The sequence below is a fragment of the Triturus cristatus genome, chromosome 9, assembly GCF_964204655.1.
Source record: "Triturus cristatus chromosome 9, aTriCri1.1, whole genome shotgun sequence".
In the NCBI taxonomy this organism is placed as follows: domain Eukaryota; kingdom Metazoa; phylum Chordata; class Amphibia; order Caudata; family Salamandridae; genus Triturus; species Triturus cristatus.
The window spans coordinates 108,758,415-108,774,892 of record NC_140592.1 but is presented as its reverse complement, the minus strand read 5'-3'; the positions used below and the strand labels follow the sequence as shown (position 1 = coordinate 108,774,892).

The window sequence follows — 16,478 nt, the reverse complement described above, 5'->3', positions numbered from 1 at the left end:
CCCTGAGCCAAAGCCAACCTCTTCTCTATCAGGGATGGCCACGGATTAGGACAGACTCCCGGCTAATAAGGCAGTTCCACAAACTCAATCTTGTATCCCTCTCTCTGGAAATCCAGCACCCAGGCGTCTGAAGTAGATGCCTCCCAAGCTAGGAGAAAATACTGGACCCAACGCCGACCGCACACACCTGACCCTCAACCATGTAGTCTGGACCAAGGTTTTTGGGGAGACTTAGCTTCTTTGTCCCAACCACGAAGGGCATGAAAACGCCGCCGAGGACTGATGGAATGGAGATTTGGGTTTCAGAGGCCGATTCTCAGCAGCAGTATGTTTCAAGGAGGAAGAATGTTTCTTTTCTTTGCATAACGTGTGGAGCTTATCCTCCAGCTCTGCCCCCAAACAACAGATTCCCCTTGAACAGCAACTTGAAACCTGATGCTTTTTGAGCTGAATCAGTGCACTAGTCCTATAAGACAAGGGTCTGTCGGGCCGCTACACAAGCCCCTCCGGAAAAGGCCTTTACCACATCAAAGGAAACATCTGACATGTTCTCCACTTGGCGTTCGATTTGCTACAGCAAACATGAACAATCAGATGAATCCTCTTTAGATCTGTACAAGGACTTAATGTCCAAGATCAGAGACTGTGCCACATATGTACTATATATCTCAGCCTGCAAAGCGAAATGCAAACCAGAATGCAGCTTCCGGAGGGACGCATCAATCTTTTTGTCCGCAGAATCTTTTATGACAGCATCCTCCGCCAAAGATGTTCGTCCCACCAAACTGGCCACAAACAAATCGATAGGGATTGAATCTGGAAATATCCCACTGCATATCGTGTAAAGGATACAATTTGGCCATAAATTTGGAGCATAATTTTGTCCAGGTCCTTCCACTCTCTTTTAAGGACCTCATTAATGTATAGATGTACGGAAACATTAGGGGAGCAGAGCTCTGAAACTGACGTAGGAGAGACCCAACTGATGTTTCCAGCACCTCATCCTCCAGAAAACCCATTGTAGACTTTGCATGTTTTATAAAGTCAGGCAGCAGATCTCTCGCAATGTATTTGCCCCTATGATGCTCAGTCCCTGGCAACATATCCTCCAGACCCGAGGACCGAGAAGACCCTACAGGCAGGCAACCTTTTTTTTTTTGTTAAAAATTTTTTATTGATTTTTTCACACCCAAAGTCCTGTGGACCAACATTACACACGTTAGCATCATACTAGGAATCCCCCATCAAAATACACATCAGGAGAAATCCATTCTGCTACGTCCCTACCCTATATCCCCCACCCACCCCCCCCTCTACCCCCACCCCCCCCAGTCAGTGTGCCCGCAGCAACCGCCGTCCATCGGGCCCTATGGCCTGAAATGTCCCAGCTCCGGATAAACGGGCAAACCCCTGTCAGTGTTCTGCACGAGAGAAGGGGCCCCGCAGTGACCACCCTCCGCAGCCCTGTACCCACCCGTGCTCCTCATCAGCTGTCAAGGTAGAGTGCAGATATCGAGTCCTCCATGAGTGTAAGTAAGTAACCCCGCCCTGCATGACCTCCCCCGAAGCCCCCGCCGACCCCTACAGGTAGGCAACCTTTAGGTCTCATTTGGTCTGAACCGATCTCCAACAAAGTTTCCTTAAAAAGTCTCCAAACCATGGAATTGTCACACTCCCCGAGTCTTTTTGGCACTGGGGGAGAAGAAGAGGAATCCGTCGAAGAAGATTATGTCCCGTCTTTTTGGAATGGTTTCCCCATCCTAAAAGCACAGAATCCCCAAGAATAACCACAAAATACTGTTGTAGAATGTGCAGCATAGATATCTCAGCAATAAAAAAAAAGAGAACGAAATCGACATGATGCACTCTATCCTGAAGCTGGTATTTAAGGCTCTTCATCATTGCCAGAATCACCACGATAAAGCCGATGCAGGCTCGCGCATGCGCAAACTCCTAGTGTGGCGTTCATGCGCTGGACATGCACGTCTCACCACCAGCTCAGCAGGCAGGGAGAAGCCATTTACTTAGGAAGCAGTTGCACTACAGAGAGAATAGCATGCGCGCCTCCCTGTATGGCGCGAATGTGAAGTTGCGGAAGGTCCAAACTGGAAGTCAGGCAAAACGAATTCCACGTTCTCAAACACTGTACCGGTAAATAACAGGATTCCAAATGCCCATAAAAGAAAACATCACCACTCTGCACGTCTAGCCGCAAGCCCAGCATGCAAGGAGACACGCCAGTTGACAACCCTGCCCAGCTAATATGTCGGCCGGCAAAGACACCATCAGTAACCCCAGCCCACAGGAGCCAATCTCCTCATCCCATCATTCTGCTGGCAGACAGCAAAACAAAAAGAAAAAAAAAAGAGAAAAAGGAGATATGCTGTGTAAGTACCACTTAAGTACCCCCCAGTAAAAGGAGGTGGGACAGAGTATACCAGTATTCCTCTGTTCTTTTTTCTTCTGTCCGGTGAGATAGTAATTCAAAAAGAACAACTGATGGATAGAATGCAGAACAATGTCATACATTCACCCCAGCGCAGAGATCTGGGCCTAAATCCATAGTTTTTAGCTCCCCATGCAATTCCAGTTTGAACCCAGCCATATTTAAATCAGTCTTGACTCTGTGCCCAATGGGAACAGTCCAGCCCTAAAAGCCAGGTCAGGTCCTCCCTGGACTAGAAAAAAGCATCCTAGGATCGGTTTCAGGGTTTCACCCCCTCATCAGTCTGGATAGCTTGACTCCAGGGGCAAGGAGAGCACGGGACCCACGTCTGGGCATACGCTTCCCACTCGGCGAGACAAACGCAAAAAGAACAATTGATGGACTAAATGCAGAACAATGTCATACATTCACCCCAGTACATAGATCCACGCCTAAATCTATCGGTTTTTTACTACCCATGCCATTCTAGTTTGAACCCAGCCATATGCAAATCAGTCTTCACCCAGGACCCAATGGGAACAGTCCAGCCCGAAACTAGTCCCATGATGCTTGTTTCCGGTTCAGGGAGGACCTGGCTTGGCAGTTTGGGCTGGACTGTTCCCATGAGGCACAGAGTCAAGAATGATTTGCATATGGCTGGGTCCAAACTGGGGTGGCGTGGTGAGCAAAAGAACGATGGATTAAACCCAGATCTTTGTGACTGGGGGTAAATATTTGCATTGTTCAGCGTTCCGTCCATCATTTGATCCTTTTGCTGTGAGATAATAATCTTACTTGTAATGAATGGGTCGAGGTCAAGCGGGACCTGTGGGTAATGTTAATTTTAAAGAAATCCAAAGGCCCCATTACCAAATGATTTTTTGTAGTTTCTGCTAGAGTGCACACTGACTACAAACAAAATACACTTAAACATGTGCTTTACATTTGTAGTTAATTGTACTGGCTATTTTATGTGAATTTGGGATAAAAATAAATCCCATTCTGTGCATCTTTTACATATTTACATTTAAAATAGTTAGGGGGAATTTGAGTCCGAGCAGACAATATTTTCAGATAAATTATGTGTCTCTAGTGTATTTAAACTACTTCAGAATTTTGCTTTAAAAAATGTATTGCATTTTCCCCATATACATCAAGCACAACAATAAGTCTGTGTTGAAGAACGAAGAATATTAAAGAAGACAATCTGATGGACTGGCAAGTAATGATTGTCTAAAGATGCTTCCAAGGATGTTGCGCATCTTCTACGAAGGCGTGTATGACCGAGGAAGTAAGGGGTATGCTAAGAATGGCCAAGTTTACGAATAATTATGACATCAAGATGCTGTGACACCTAGCAATGTTCTCAGGAACCCCATTCGATGTATGCATTTGTCTCTTCATGGCTAGTGCACGTTCAATTCTATATCAAAGGACTAAATAACCAGCTGGTCTGTGTCTTTTTTTTCTGCAACATTTGTGCGGAACCAATATGCCTATGAAGTATGGTTTTGTCCCTTTTTGAAAGATAATTAACATGGCGATTTTCAGAGTTCTGGAGTAATGGTTCACATTCTTGGCTGGACCTAAAGATTTTTGTTTACAGAATGGACTACTGGAGTTCCTTTGTTCTCCATCCACTTTAAGATTCTATGTTACCTACCGAAGGATGCTGTGGCACAAGTATACAGTGGTTTGGTATTTGGAGCCATTCTAATGCTCTGTGGATGAGGCGAGCAGATGCGTTCTGCGCTCTTTGAGTCAGGGATTAGTCTCCAAGAAGTCAATGAGGTAGCGTGAATGCAATAAGCCCATGAAAAGGTGAACCTTAAATCTCTTCTACAGAATTAGAGCCAGCAAACATTGGAGATCAATGCCAGGGCTAATTTAAATGGACAATCCTCCGATTGATGCCACAATACATCAATCGCAAACAGACATCATCAAACAAAGCAACATTCTAGAATGCCTTTGTTGCTGGATGTTAGGGATGCAGGGACCATCAGCAGGGACCATCAGCAGGGACTACTGGCAGGGCAGTTCAAGCTTCCGCTGGCAGGCCACAAGGCATCTTTGAATTTCAGATCCCAAATGGACTCAATGACTAAATCGACACGTGTGCAGGGAGATCTCCTGGGGCATGAGAGATTTGGGACTTCGCATGTTGTAGAGCAGATTGATAAAGTGTCTGCTCATGCACCAGCACTAAATGTGAACACAGTGGTGAGCTGGGCCAGACAGACACATTTCACTACCAGCCAAAACATTTGTGTTTTTTTGTTTAATTTTTAAAGTAGTACAACAGTAGTACTACTTCACATACTACAAAATGCAGTTCACAAACTTCAATCCAGAGATCTCCACCTCTGCCTGCCCTATCTTTTCTGTATGTAGATCTTCGTACACTCAAGTAGACAGTTTTGCAGTGAATATGGGAAGGACCGGGGAAATAGTCGGAACGTGGGGAATAATTGCTATAAAAAAGGGGTGGATTAAAGGGAAAATGAAGGAGGGGTTAATATAAAGCACACATCCACAAAAAAAGTCATAACAGTTTAATTCACAAAATACACTTATAGATTTACCACAGCCACAATAGTGTCAAAACAGGATGAAATGTACTCCAGCGTAGCCTTAAAGTAAGCACAACACCATACATGGCCAACCACTGGTACTGCAACACACTCCCAAAAAAAACAAAGGAGGCAGGAAATAAAATTTACACATCATAGAAATTAATGATACATTTAATTCAGTCTGACAAAGATCAAGTGATATTTTATATGTGTAATGTTAAATTATTTCTACATTTAAAGTGTTAAAAAGAATTACAATAATGCACTTAAATTTAAAAAAATGTTTACTTTAACTTATCTTTTAAAATATATTTTGTAATTCATTAATTATGTACACTTTAACCAAGTTTACTGCAAAGTAAAAAATAAAAATGTTAGTGATGGTGAGTAATTATATTTTTTAATTAATGTTTAAAAGAAAGTATTGTATATCTTTTAATTTTATTAATTCCTGGATAATAAAACTAGGTGCTTAATTTGTCAAATAAAAAGTGCTGGAGATCTGCTGAGATGCACACGGCTGGTACAATTAAATGGTGCACCAAATGCTAAGGCTGGTAGTCTTAAATCCACCTCAAGGCTTTTTAACCCCTTCGCTGCCAGGCTTTTTCCCCCTCCTGTGCCACGCCCTTTTTTGGCTATTTGGGGTAGTGCGCGCTGAGGCCCCTGTTACTTTTTGACCACATAAGGTATCCACGCCAAATTTGGGTCCTTTTCTTCCAACATCATGGGGATTCTGAAGGTACTCCGGGTTTGTGGATTCCCCTGGAGGGGTCACAGAAATGAGTCAAAATACAGCAAAATTTATTTTTGGGGGGGAAAAATGGGAAAAACTGGCTGCAAATGAAAGCATCTGGGTTTTTCCCCTGCAAATGTTATCAAAAAAGGGTTTGTGGTGCTGAAATCACCATTTTCCCAGCTTTTAGGGGATACCAGATTTTTGTCAGAAACCCAACATTTTTTACACAGTTTTGGCATTTTGCTGGGACATAGCCTATTTTTGCTATTTTTTGTGCTTTCGACCTCCTTCCAGTTAATGGTAGAAATGGGTACAAAAGCAATAATGGATCCTGGAAAGCTATACATTTTAGAGAAGTAGACAAAATTTTGAATTCAGCAAGGGGTCATTTGTGTAGATCCATCAAGGTTTCTTTATAGAAACTAACAGTTAAATATAGGATAAATTGAAAATTTGTTGGAAAAAAAAGCCTTTTGTGTCAACGTTTTCACCTGTAATTTCTTCTAATTATGACAGCTCTTTGAAAGCAACATACCGTTACATCCGCTGGACATTACTGGTTGTGGGGATATATAGGACTTGTAGGTTCACCAAGAACCCGACGAACCCAGAGCCAAAAACTGAGCAGCAACTTGCAATGGTTTTTTATTATGTACCGGGTATATAGTAATTATTCTGTAAAAATGTGTACATGGAAAAATCGGTATGAAAGACACCTATGTATTTCTGAAATGGGAACAAAATATAGAGTTTAGAAACAGTAGATATTTGCACATTTCCAAAATTGGGAATACTCATACTAGCATGAGAATTATCAGTCATTTTTTAGAATGACTTCTTTTTTACACAATGTCTTTCATTTGGAAGGCAGAAATGCATCGAAAGTCAATAGGTAATAACAGTTCCTTTACAAATCTGAATTACCCTAAGTCTCCCAATAAAAATGGTACCTCACTTGTAGGGGTAGGCATAGTGCCCATGACAGGAAATGGCTCAAAACCCAACGTGAACACACCACATTTTCACATTGCAAAATTACCCTTTTTTAGCAAGTTCCTACCTGTAGTTTTTTAACCCTAGCTCTGCCGGCACCTAGGGAAACCTAGCAAACCTATACATTTTTGTAAACTAGACACCCAGGGGAATCCAGGATAGGGTGACTTGAGTGCCTCCCACCATGGTCTGTTACCCAGAATCCCTTGCAAACGTTAAAAATTGACAAACAAAAACACATTCTCTCCACATTTCTCTGGTGGAAAGTTCTGGAATCTGCGTGGATCCACAAATTTCCACCCACCCCACGTTCCCCAAAGTCCTACGAGAAATATGGTACCTCACTTGTGTGGGTCGGCCTAGTGCCCGCGACAGGAAACGGCGCAAAAAGCAACGTGGACATACCTCAATTTCGCTGTGAAAAATGACCCTTTTTTGGCAAAGTGCCTAGCTGTAGTTTTTGAACCATAGCTCTGCCGGCACCTAGGGAAACCTAGCAACCCTATACATTTTTGAAAACTAGACACCCGGGGGATTCCAGGGAGGTATGGCTTGTGTGGATCCCCCAACGTTTCCTTACCCAGAATGCCCTGCAAACCTCAAATTTAGCTGAAAAAAATCACCTTTTTCACACATTTTTGTGTGGGAAAGTTGTGGCATCACCGGGCGGACACAAATTTCCTACCACCCAGCGTTCCCCCGGGTCTCCCGATAAAAACGGTGCCTCACTCGTGTGGGAGGCCCATGTACCCGCGACAGGCAAGGGCCCAAAACGTATTGAGGCGACATGAAAATTGCATACCTCAAAACGACCTGGTTTTGCAAGAGGGGTCACCTGGGTTTTTGGCCCGGTGGTCGGCGGCCACTTAGGGGAACCTACCAAACCCACACATTTCTGAAAACTAGACACCCGGGGGATTCCAGGGAGGTATGGCTTGCGTGGATCCCCCAACATTTCCTTACCCCGAATGCCCTGCAAACCTCAAATTTAGCTGAAAAATTCACACATTTGTGTGTGGGAAAGTTGTGGCATCACCGGGCTGACACAAATTTCCTACCACCCAGCGTTCCCCCGGGTCTCCTGATAAAAACGGTGCCTCACTCGTGTGGGAGGCCTAAGGACCCGCCACGGGCAAGGGCCCAAAACGTAGTGAGACCTGCACTGGCTTCCCATCAACAAGAGGCTCACCTTCAAGCTCCTCACCCATGCACACAAGGCACTCCACAACACCGGACCAGCATACCCCAACAGATATCTCACCTTCTACACCCCGAACTGCCAGCTCTGCTCCGCCAACCTCGCCCTCGTCCCCCACATCTGAAGAGCGACCACCGGCAGCAGATTATTCTCCCACCTCGCCGCCAAGACCTGGAACACCCCCCCCCCCGCACCTTGAGACCCTCACGGGTGAGTAGTGCGCTTTACAAATTTCTTGATCGATTAACAACAAATGCAATTTTTTGTTTCTTTGTATAACTGGAGCAGTTGCCAAAAGTATTTATTTACATTTTTTAATTAATGAGGTCGGAATATGGTATGTGTAACAGGCATTTGTAAATCTGACAGAACTGGGATCATACAGAACTGCTTTAACACTTGCGATCTTTTTCCAATGCATTAATTCAGTTGAATTGTAACTATAGTATGCATTTATTATAAAATCTTCAATAATGGTAATTTTAATGTGTATGCTTTCATAATTCTTCATTTTTGTTTTCACACTAAACGAAGTATACCAATAATAGATTATAGCTATACAGCATTTGCTATATATGAAGCTGTAATGGTAAAAAAAAAAAAAAACATGACCGCCGACATACTGAGAGTAGCAGCGATTAGATTTTGGAAACGCCTGGAGAATGATAATGGAAAAAAAAATTGCATATTGGTGCCGTAACGAGATTCAACAAAGTAATTTAAGTTGGGCAAAAAGGTGTAGTAAGAAAGTAGTACAGGCCGCAGAGAGTACAAAAGTGGTCCTATGCGGAGCGTTACTCAAGATAGAATGCACAAAAAAAGAGCTAAAGTATAATGGTCAAGAAGCATCTAAAAGGGCAGACAAGGAATACCTTAGTAAGAAAAAATCAGTAAAGTTTATGATGAACTCCTGGGTAAAGGAAAATTGGTTCCCTTATTTAGATATCTTACCAAATCCATGGTATAGACAGGAGATCCTAAGGTTCCGTATTGGGATTAACCCATGGATAATAAATAAAGGAATTAAAAATAAAATGCGCGATCCCAAAGGGTGCTGTAAATGTAATCTGGGAACAAAAGTAGACTTAGTGCATATTCTGTTGGATTGTTTAACTATCCTAGAGCAACGCAAACTTTGGCTACGTCCAATATTTGTAAAATATGGCATAAGAAACCGGGCACAAGCGATCGATGTTATTACAGAAATGCCCAACATAGAAATTGCAATCGCCTTGGGGAAGTTCATAAAGGCAGTACAGAGTTTTATACTAAATTAGAACTGATATTTTAGAATTTTAAAATGAAAATCTTTATATCTTGTCTAGAACCGGTTTTATAATTCCGTAGGGAATAGACCCAACAATATAGAAGTGAGTCTTATTTATTAACTGACATGTATATAGGTCGAGAGGAGTTTAATCTGGTTTTAACTTGGTCTGAATATCTAATTGGAAAAACTGTTTATGAGATTGATGTGAATTAAATTTTAAATTATACTAACTGTTTTGTACTGTTTAAAGATTATGATCTAATAAACATATCTTTGATTGATTGATAGTACAAAGGTCTTTTAACTTTGAACTATTGTTGACTGACAAAACACTATGTGTAAAGATATATATAATAATAATAATACTGTGTGGCTTGGTCCAGAGCACGAACGCGTGTATCAGGGACCTAGCGTCAGATTGGAACACCGACACTTGTTTTATTCTGGTCTGTTACAGGATTGTACCTTCCCCAAGAATAAGAAAGACCCTGATAAGATAGACATCTTGACTAGCAGACTCTCATATACAATAGTTTGCGCACTTCTGTTAACTTCTACAGATCAAAACACACGCACACATCAGTTGATCAACCAATAAAGTTCACTTACATAACAATTACCGCTTCATTCTGAAAATCCGATTCATACATGTCGTTGCATGGCAATCGTGGACTAAATAACATTTTTTTCGATAAAATATATCCAAGACAATCCTGAGTGAATTATGCGCGTGCCCTATCAACAGTGAGTGAAAACACTTGTGAGACTGAACAACAAAAAGAGAATTATTACAATAGAATAAAGTTAGATGTGTAGCGGTCTAGTTGTTACCGCGTCACGCAGACGTGACGCGGGCATGGCACGCTGGCGACGGCATGCGCGCGCAGAGCGAGCGCGGAGCGGGGGAGAGTTAGCGCGTCGCAGCGTAGTGCACAGAGTGTTGGCCGGCGCTCCTCGGAGTACTGCTCATGTGAGATACGAATAAACACAACGGAAAGATCACACGTGTCTCGAGTGATTATTGAGACAACATTACAGTGGCGACGAGGTCGGGACGGAAACCAGACCGACGGGAAGCACAGCAGAGGGCAACACTCCACGTGGCCCCCACGAGTCGAAGGAAGACACGTTACCAGGCCATCAGGCCCAAACAGAACACCGCACAGGCCGCCTGGAGTGGGGGGAGTCACGGGACACGCCCTAGCCGACCGCGCAGGTCGATTCCAAGGCACAGAGCAACCGAGGAGCGTGGCAGTGCCACGGTACAGTACCCGAACAGCATACAGACCACAGGGACGACGCCGTCCACTACCGCCACAAGCACACGAGCCGCCTTCGCACGTAATCAAGCACAGAGAGCGCTGCACTGGCTACCAAAGAGGAGGAAGTGGGGTCCAGTGACAAGAGCCCCCAGAGGATCAAGCACGCAAGAAACAACGACAACACCCCAGGTAGCCCCCCGAACAAAGCTACCGACGGAACAAGCACCAAGGAAGCAAAGATGAGTTCCCCGGCAGGGTATGCGATTGCACCGGTGCAATTCCTAACGAAACCCGGGGTACCAATGATGAAATGGGAGGACTGGAAGGAATATATAGACAATTTTATAGGGGTCTTGGAGGACGAGAACGAAGAAAAATTCACTCCTCAGAGAAAAAAACGTATCTTACTACTAAATCTAGGGCCAGAAGGACTGAGGATATATAAGAGTCTGGTACCCACGAAGAGAGAAGACACAGACGATGATGTGTATGCGCACGCGGTGGAGGACCTGGATGAGCGATACCGCCCCACCGTCTGTGTTTCAGTAGATAGATACAACTTCCAGCAAAGGAAACAAAAGGTGGGGGAATCCATCGAAGAGTATGTAGCAGCACTGAGGAAGCTAGCAGCCCCGTGCAGGTACGCACTGTGGGAAGACGAATTTATAAAAGACCAGGTGATCATGCACACCACCAGTGCAAACGTGCAAGACAAGCTGTGGGCGAGTGGGGACACCACACTCAAAGAAGTAATGGTCATAGTGAAGAGGGCAGAACTCTCAAAGAGGTGCGCCGATGCTACCAGAAAAGAGACGGTCACCCCAACCATGGTGAACAGGATACAAGAAGGAGATCACCGCAGGGACCAGAAAACCAAACCACCCATGGCCAAAGGGACCAGCAGATGGCAAGGGAAACAAGCGGACAGCGAGAACAAGAAAACATGCTACAGGTGTGGAAGTTGGTCCCACGAAGCCCACGACAGACGTTGCCCGGCCTTCAGAGCCAAATGCATGCACTGCGGTATCATGGGACACTACGAGAAGGTGTGTCGGAAGAAACAGCAGAAAGGAGTGGTGAAATATATGGACCAAAGCACAGAAGACCAGGAAGAAGCCACGGAGGAAGAGGTGGTCACAGTCTTGTGTATATATGATCAGGTATTGAGCGTGGATGCCAAGAGATCAACCAAACCGGTCCTAGAGATGTCCATGGGCGGCATAACAATTTCAGTCGTGGCAGACACCGGATCCCCATTTACCATCATACAGAGAGCAGTGTGGGTAGAACAATTCGAAACGGAGTTGGGCCCTGGGCTGGAGAAACTAGACATACGACCGGTAACATATAATGGTGATCGCATTCCCATGCTAGGCTTCCGACGTCTACTGTTTGAGTTCAGAGGCCGATCAGCGTGGTGCAAACTGTATGTGGCCGAGAAAGGACCCTCCGTCCTGGGATGGTTGGACCAAGGCGACCTGGGCATAAAACTCGACCCAGGGGGGAAGGAACAGATCCTGCTCACAGACCAGGAGGAATGGCCGGACATGGGTCGATGGAAGAAGAACTACCCAAAGGTGTTTGGGGGCACAGTAGGAAAAATGGAGAAATTCCAACACAAAATAGTACTTAAGGAAGGAGCCACACCAGTAGCACATAAGGTGAGGAATGTGCCCATTGCAGTGAGGGAAGCTGTCCAGACAGAACTTCAAGATCTGGAGAAGAAGGGCATCATAGAACCCATAACCTGCGCCGAATGGCTGGCGCCTTTGGTGGTCGTGATGAAACCCAACGGGAAGGTCAGGCTCTGTGTGGACTTGAGGGAACTCAACAAGAACATAGTGGTGGAGAAATTTCCCCTTCCCAAGATAGAGGAGATGCTGGCGAGAACCAGAGGAGTCCAGTGGTACTCCACCATCGACCTCACATCAGCCTACCACCAGGTAGCTCTACACCCGGACAGCAAAAGTCTCACATCGTTCATTACCCCGTTTGGGTGCTACAGATTTTGTCGCATGCCGTTCGGGCTAGCCTCGGCGGCGGCTGTTTTCCAAAAGATGATGCACCAACTGTTCAGAGACTGCAAGGACGTACAGTACTTCCAAGACGACATACTAGTGATGGGCAGAGATAGAAGGGACCATGACCGGACACTAGATAAGGTATTACGGACACTGGAAGCCAAAGGGCTCACGGCGGAATGGTCGAAATGCCGGTTGGGACTGCAATCAGTGACCTATTTGGGCCACGAAATAGGGCAACAGGGGATCACACCCAAGAAGGAGAACGTGAAAGCCATTGTTGAAGCACCGCCCCCCAAGAACAAGGAGGAGGTCAGATCATTCCTGGGGATGGCAGAGTACTACAGTAAGTTTGTGGTACAATTCGCATCCAAGACCTACAACTTGAGGAGGCTGACCAGAGAAAGCACGGTGTTCCAATGGACACCGGAAGCCCAAGCGGAATTTGAAGTCATCAAGAAGGGGATCCTGGAAGCAATACCACTCAAGGGGTACGACCCACAAGGCGCCACCATACTCATCACGGACGCCAGTGACAAGGGGTTAGGCGCTGTACTTATGCAAGACCGAGGAAGTGGGGACATGGAGACAATAAGTTTCGCCTCCAGAGCACTGACGGAGACAGAAGGCAAGTACAGCGTCATTGAGAAGGAGATGTTGGCGGTAGTGTGGGCCATGACGAGGTTCCGGCAGTTCCTATGGGGTACCCGATTCCTGCTCAAAACGGACCACAAGCCGTTAGTGAAGGTTTTAACGTCATGCGGACACGCCAGCGCCACACCCAGGATATCGAAGATGTCCCTAAAAATTGTTGGAATTCAGATACGACGTGGAGTACATCCCTGGAAACAAGAACCGAGTGGCGGACTACCTGAGCCGAGCGGCGGCCATGGAGCCGGGAGAAGAAGACCCAGCGGATAGAGGAGAGATGGTGGCTCTCATAGAGGACCAAGAGAAGATCATCAGCATACAAGAGTGGACTGAAGCTTATGAAGAAGATGCTGACCTGATGGAGGCAAAAGTGCACATCACCCAAGGGTGGCCTGATAAGAAAAAGGTGAAACCCAACCTCAAACCTTTCTACGAGGTGAGAGAAGAACTGACAGTGGGAGACGAGGGCATATTCATCTACCGGGGAGAGAGAGTAATCCCCCCCACAAACCTCATCAACAAATTGCTGGTCTTATTGCATGAAGGCCACCTGGGCATTGGGAAACTCAAAGCCAGATCGAAACAGAACTACTGGTGGCCAGGCATGGACATGAGAGCAGAGAGACACGTCAGAGAGTGTCCCCAATGCCAAGGGGCCGACAAAACGTTGAGGCCCTTACGCCCAGCACTGGGGAAATTCGACACTCCCTCAAACCCATGGGAAGAGTTGTCGATAGACATTTTAGGACCGGTGCTGGATGACCAGAGCGTACAGAAATATGTGTGTGTCCTCATCGACCGTTATTCCAAATGGCCAGAGATAAAAGTGAGCGAATCCATGGACACGGAGAACATCCTGGAGTTCCTATCGGAGACATTCACCCGAGAGGGAATTCCCAAGTCCATCTTAAGCGACAATGGGCCCCAGTTCACCTCAGAAAAATGGAAACAGTTCATGGGGAGAAATGGCATCTCGGTAAAGCACACGGCCATTTACCATCCGGCAGGAAACGGTATGGTGGAACGATTTAACAGGGTGGTGATGGGGGCCATACAAGCGGCCATCAACTGTAACAAAGACTGGAAGAAAGCGGTGGAGAATATGGTATGGGCCTACCGTATAACGCCCACAAGTACGGGCTACAGCCCGTTTCAAATATTGAGAGGACGGGAACCTTTCACGCATGACAACAGAATCTGGAAGGAGAAGGTAGTGACCAGTGAATGGTCTCCGGCGGTCGTAAGAGCAAATCTGGAGAGGGCACAAGCCATCTACACCAATAACTACAACAAGAGGAGGAGTGTGAAGGACACTCAGTTAGTGGAAGGAGAATGGGTGAGAGTAAAATTGGCTACCCTACAAAGGAAAGGAGACAGCAAGTACAGCAAGCCCATGCAGGTCAAGGAAGTGTATGATAGAGCGGCCCTGCTCAGCGATGGGAACGTGTGGTCGCAGGACCGCATGGCCCGGTGCAACAAGATATTGAGATGGGAACAGTGGGAACCGGAAGGTGAAAGCATGGAAGACGTGGATGAAGGGAATAAGGTGAGCGGAAGTGAAGAAAGGGAAGAAGCAGAGGCAGGAGAGGAGCAAGTAGGAGATCAAGGGGGTGAGACCCCTGGGGCAGAGATGGACAGACCGAGAGGTAATATGAACAGTGGAGGAGCGATGACTGAAGGAACAGAACGTGAGGAAACACAGAGTCAAGTGACTCGAGGGTACAGTGGTAAAGTGACCAGGAGCGGAAGACAAGTTGTAAGGCCCTCCAGGTTCCAAGACTTTGAACTGGACTGCGAACTGTAAGTGACTGATCCTTGGGTTGGAAAAAGGGGGAGATATGTAGCGGTCTAGTTGTTACCGCGTCACGCAGACGTGACGCGGGCATGGCACGCTGGTGACGGCATGCGCGCGCAGAGCGAGCGCGGAGCGGGGGAGAGTTAGCGCGTCGCAGCGTAGTGCACAGAGTGTTGGCCGGCGCTCCTCGGAGTACTGCTCATGTGAGATACGAATAAACACAACGGAAAGATCACACGTGTCTCGAGTGATTATTGAGACAACATTACAAGATGTCAGTCCAGAATTTTGAAACAGGTGATACGGCTCCCTATTCTTTATATGGTTTAGCGCTGTTCTATTTAGAAGAAGTCCTCTAGGAGCTGAGCCAACATTAATTAATCCGTAACATAAGAGGGCGTGGTCCACATTTTATGGGCGGTGTTTGATTGGCAATCGAGTATTTTGTTTTATCAAAGTGCCATTCTTGCTCATAAAGTAAATGTCCACGCGTTTCGACCGCACGGTTGCCACAGCTAGAGCATTACCCTCTGTGCCCCCTCCATCAGTCAGACCTGCGGACCCCCCGCCGCAAATAAACCTTCCCCTCACCTCAGAGTGCGGCGTCCTCCTCGGCTCCTCCCGGAGCGGCTCGTTGGCCTCCCTGGAGTACCTGTGTGCCGCGTGCTTGCTGGGCTCCCCTCCGTGCTCCCTGGACCCCCCTTGACAGCCACAGGAAGCGCCCCCGGGCAAGGGTCCGAGTACAAGCAAGAGCCCCAGACTCAGCAATGGGAGCAGTACCACACCGGCCCCGGGCGCAGCCATCTTTCCTGCCATGTGACACGCTCGGTCACATGGTTGAGGGAAGTATGAGTTGGCTCTCTCTGCAGCGCGGGAGTTGTTATATCAAGCTCGGAGCACAGCTGTACGTGGCACAAAGCTTTGCTTTTACCGCGCGTTTACTGTACTGAGCCTTAACTGTGGCCGGTCCCTGCGGGTCTCAGACCCGCTGGTATTTTAGTATGGACATTGAAAAAGGTCCCATTCGGGTCCTCTATTCATGCCCTTTACTGGGAAAATACTTATGATTTCTGAACAATTAACACGTTGAGGTAATTCATATCAGTGATGATCATTTAGTTCACTTTTATATTTCACGTTTTAGTGAGTCTTGCACTGTGTGAGTGTTAGCAATGCACAGGAGTTTGTGCCGGTTTTTTTTGTTCAGCGCATTGCTCTCGTGCAGTGCATCTTTTCACCTAAGTCGCCTCCAGGTGTTTATAACGGCCACGTTGAAGAGCTCTGGTGTTCAGGCTCAAGGCAGTGCAGGTTTCTTGCAGTGCCTGTCTGTGGGTTAAAGGGTGTTCAGAGTACATGGTCATCCAATCTTTGGCCTCTCTGCACAGCGCACACAGACAACCACAGAAGAACCAACAGCCCAAGCTGGTTTTCGGCGTAAGTCCGTTGTTGCGATAAGTATCTGAAAGCTCAGAGGAATCAACATACCACTGTGGGAATGCCAGAAAGGTACGTTTCGTTTTTAACCTACATACCTTCAGCCATTAGCTA

General features: G+C 46.3%; 1 protein-coding gene across 1 annotated transcript in view; it reads right to left on the bottom strand.

The window, feature by feature from the left end:
• The window catches only part of SUMF1 (sulfatase modifying factor 1), a 287,292-nt gene extending 271,526 nt beyond the window's left edge, over positions 1 to 15,766 (bottom strand). The window contains exon 1 of the mRNA XM_085624512.1: positions 15,522 to 15,766. Within this exon, the coding sequence (XP_085480638.1) occupies positions 15,522 to 15,746 (225 nt within the window). The 5' untranslated portion in view covers positions 15,747 to 15,766. The remainder of the gene's footprint in view (positions 1 to 15,521) is intronic.
• Between the last annotated feature and the right edge of the window lie 712 nt (positions 15,767 to 16,478).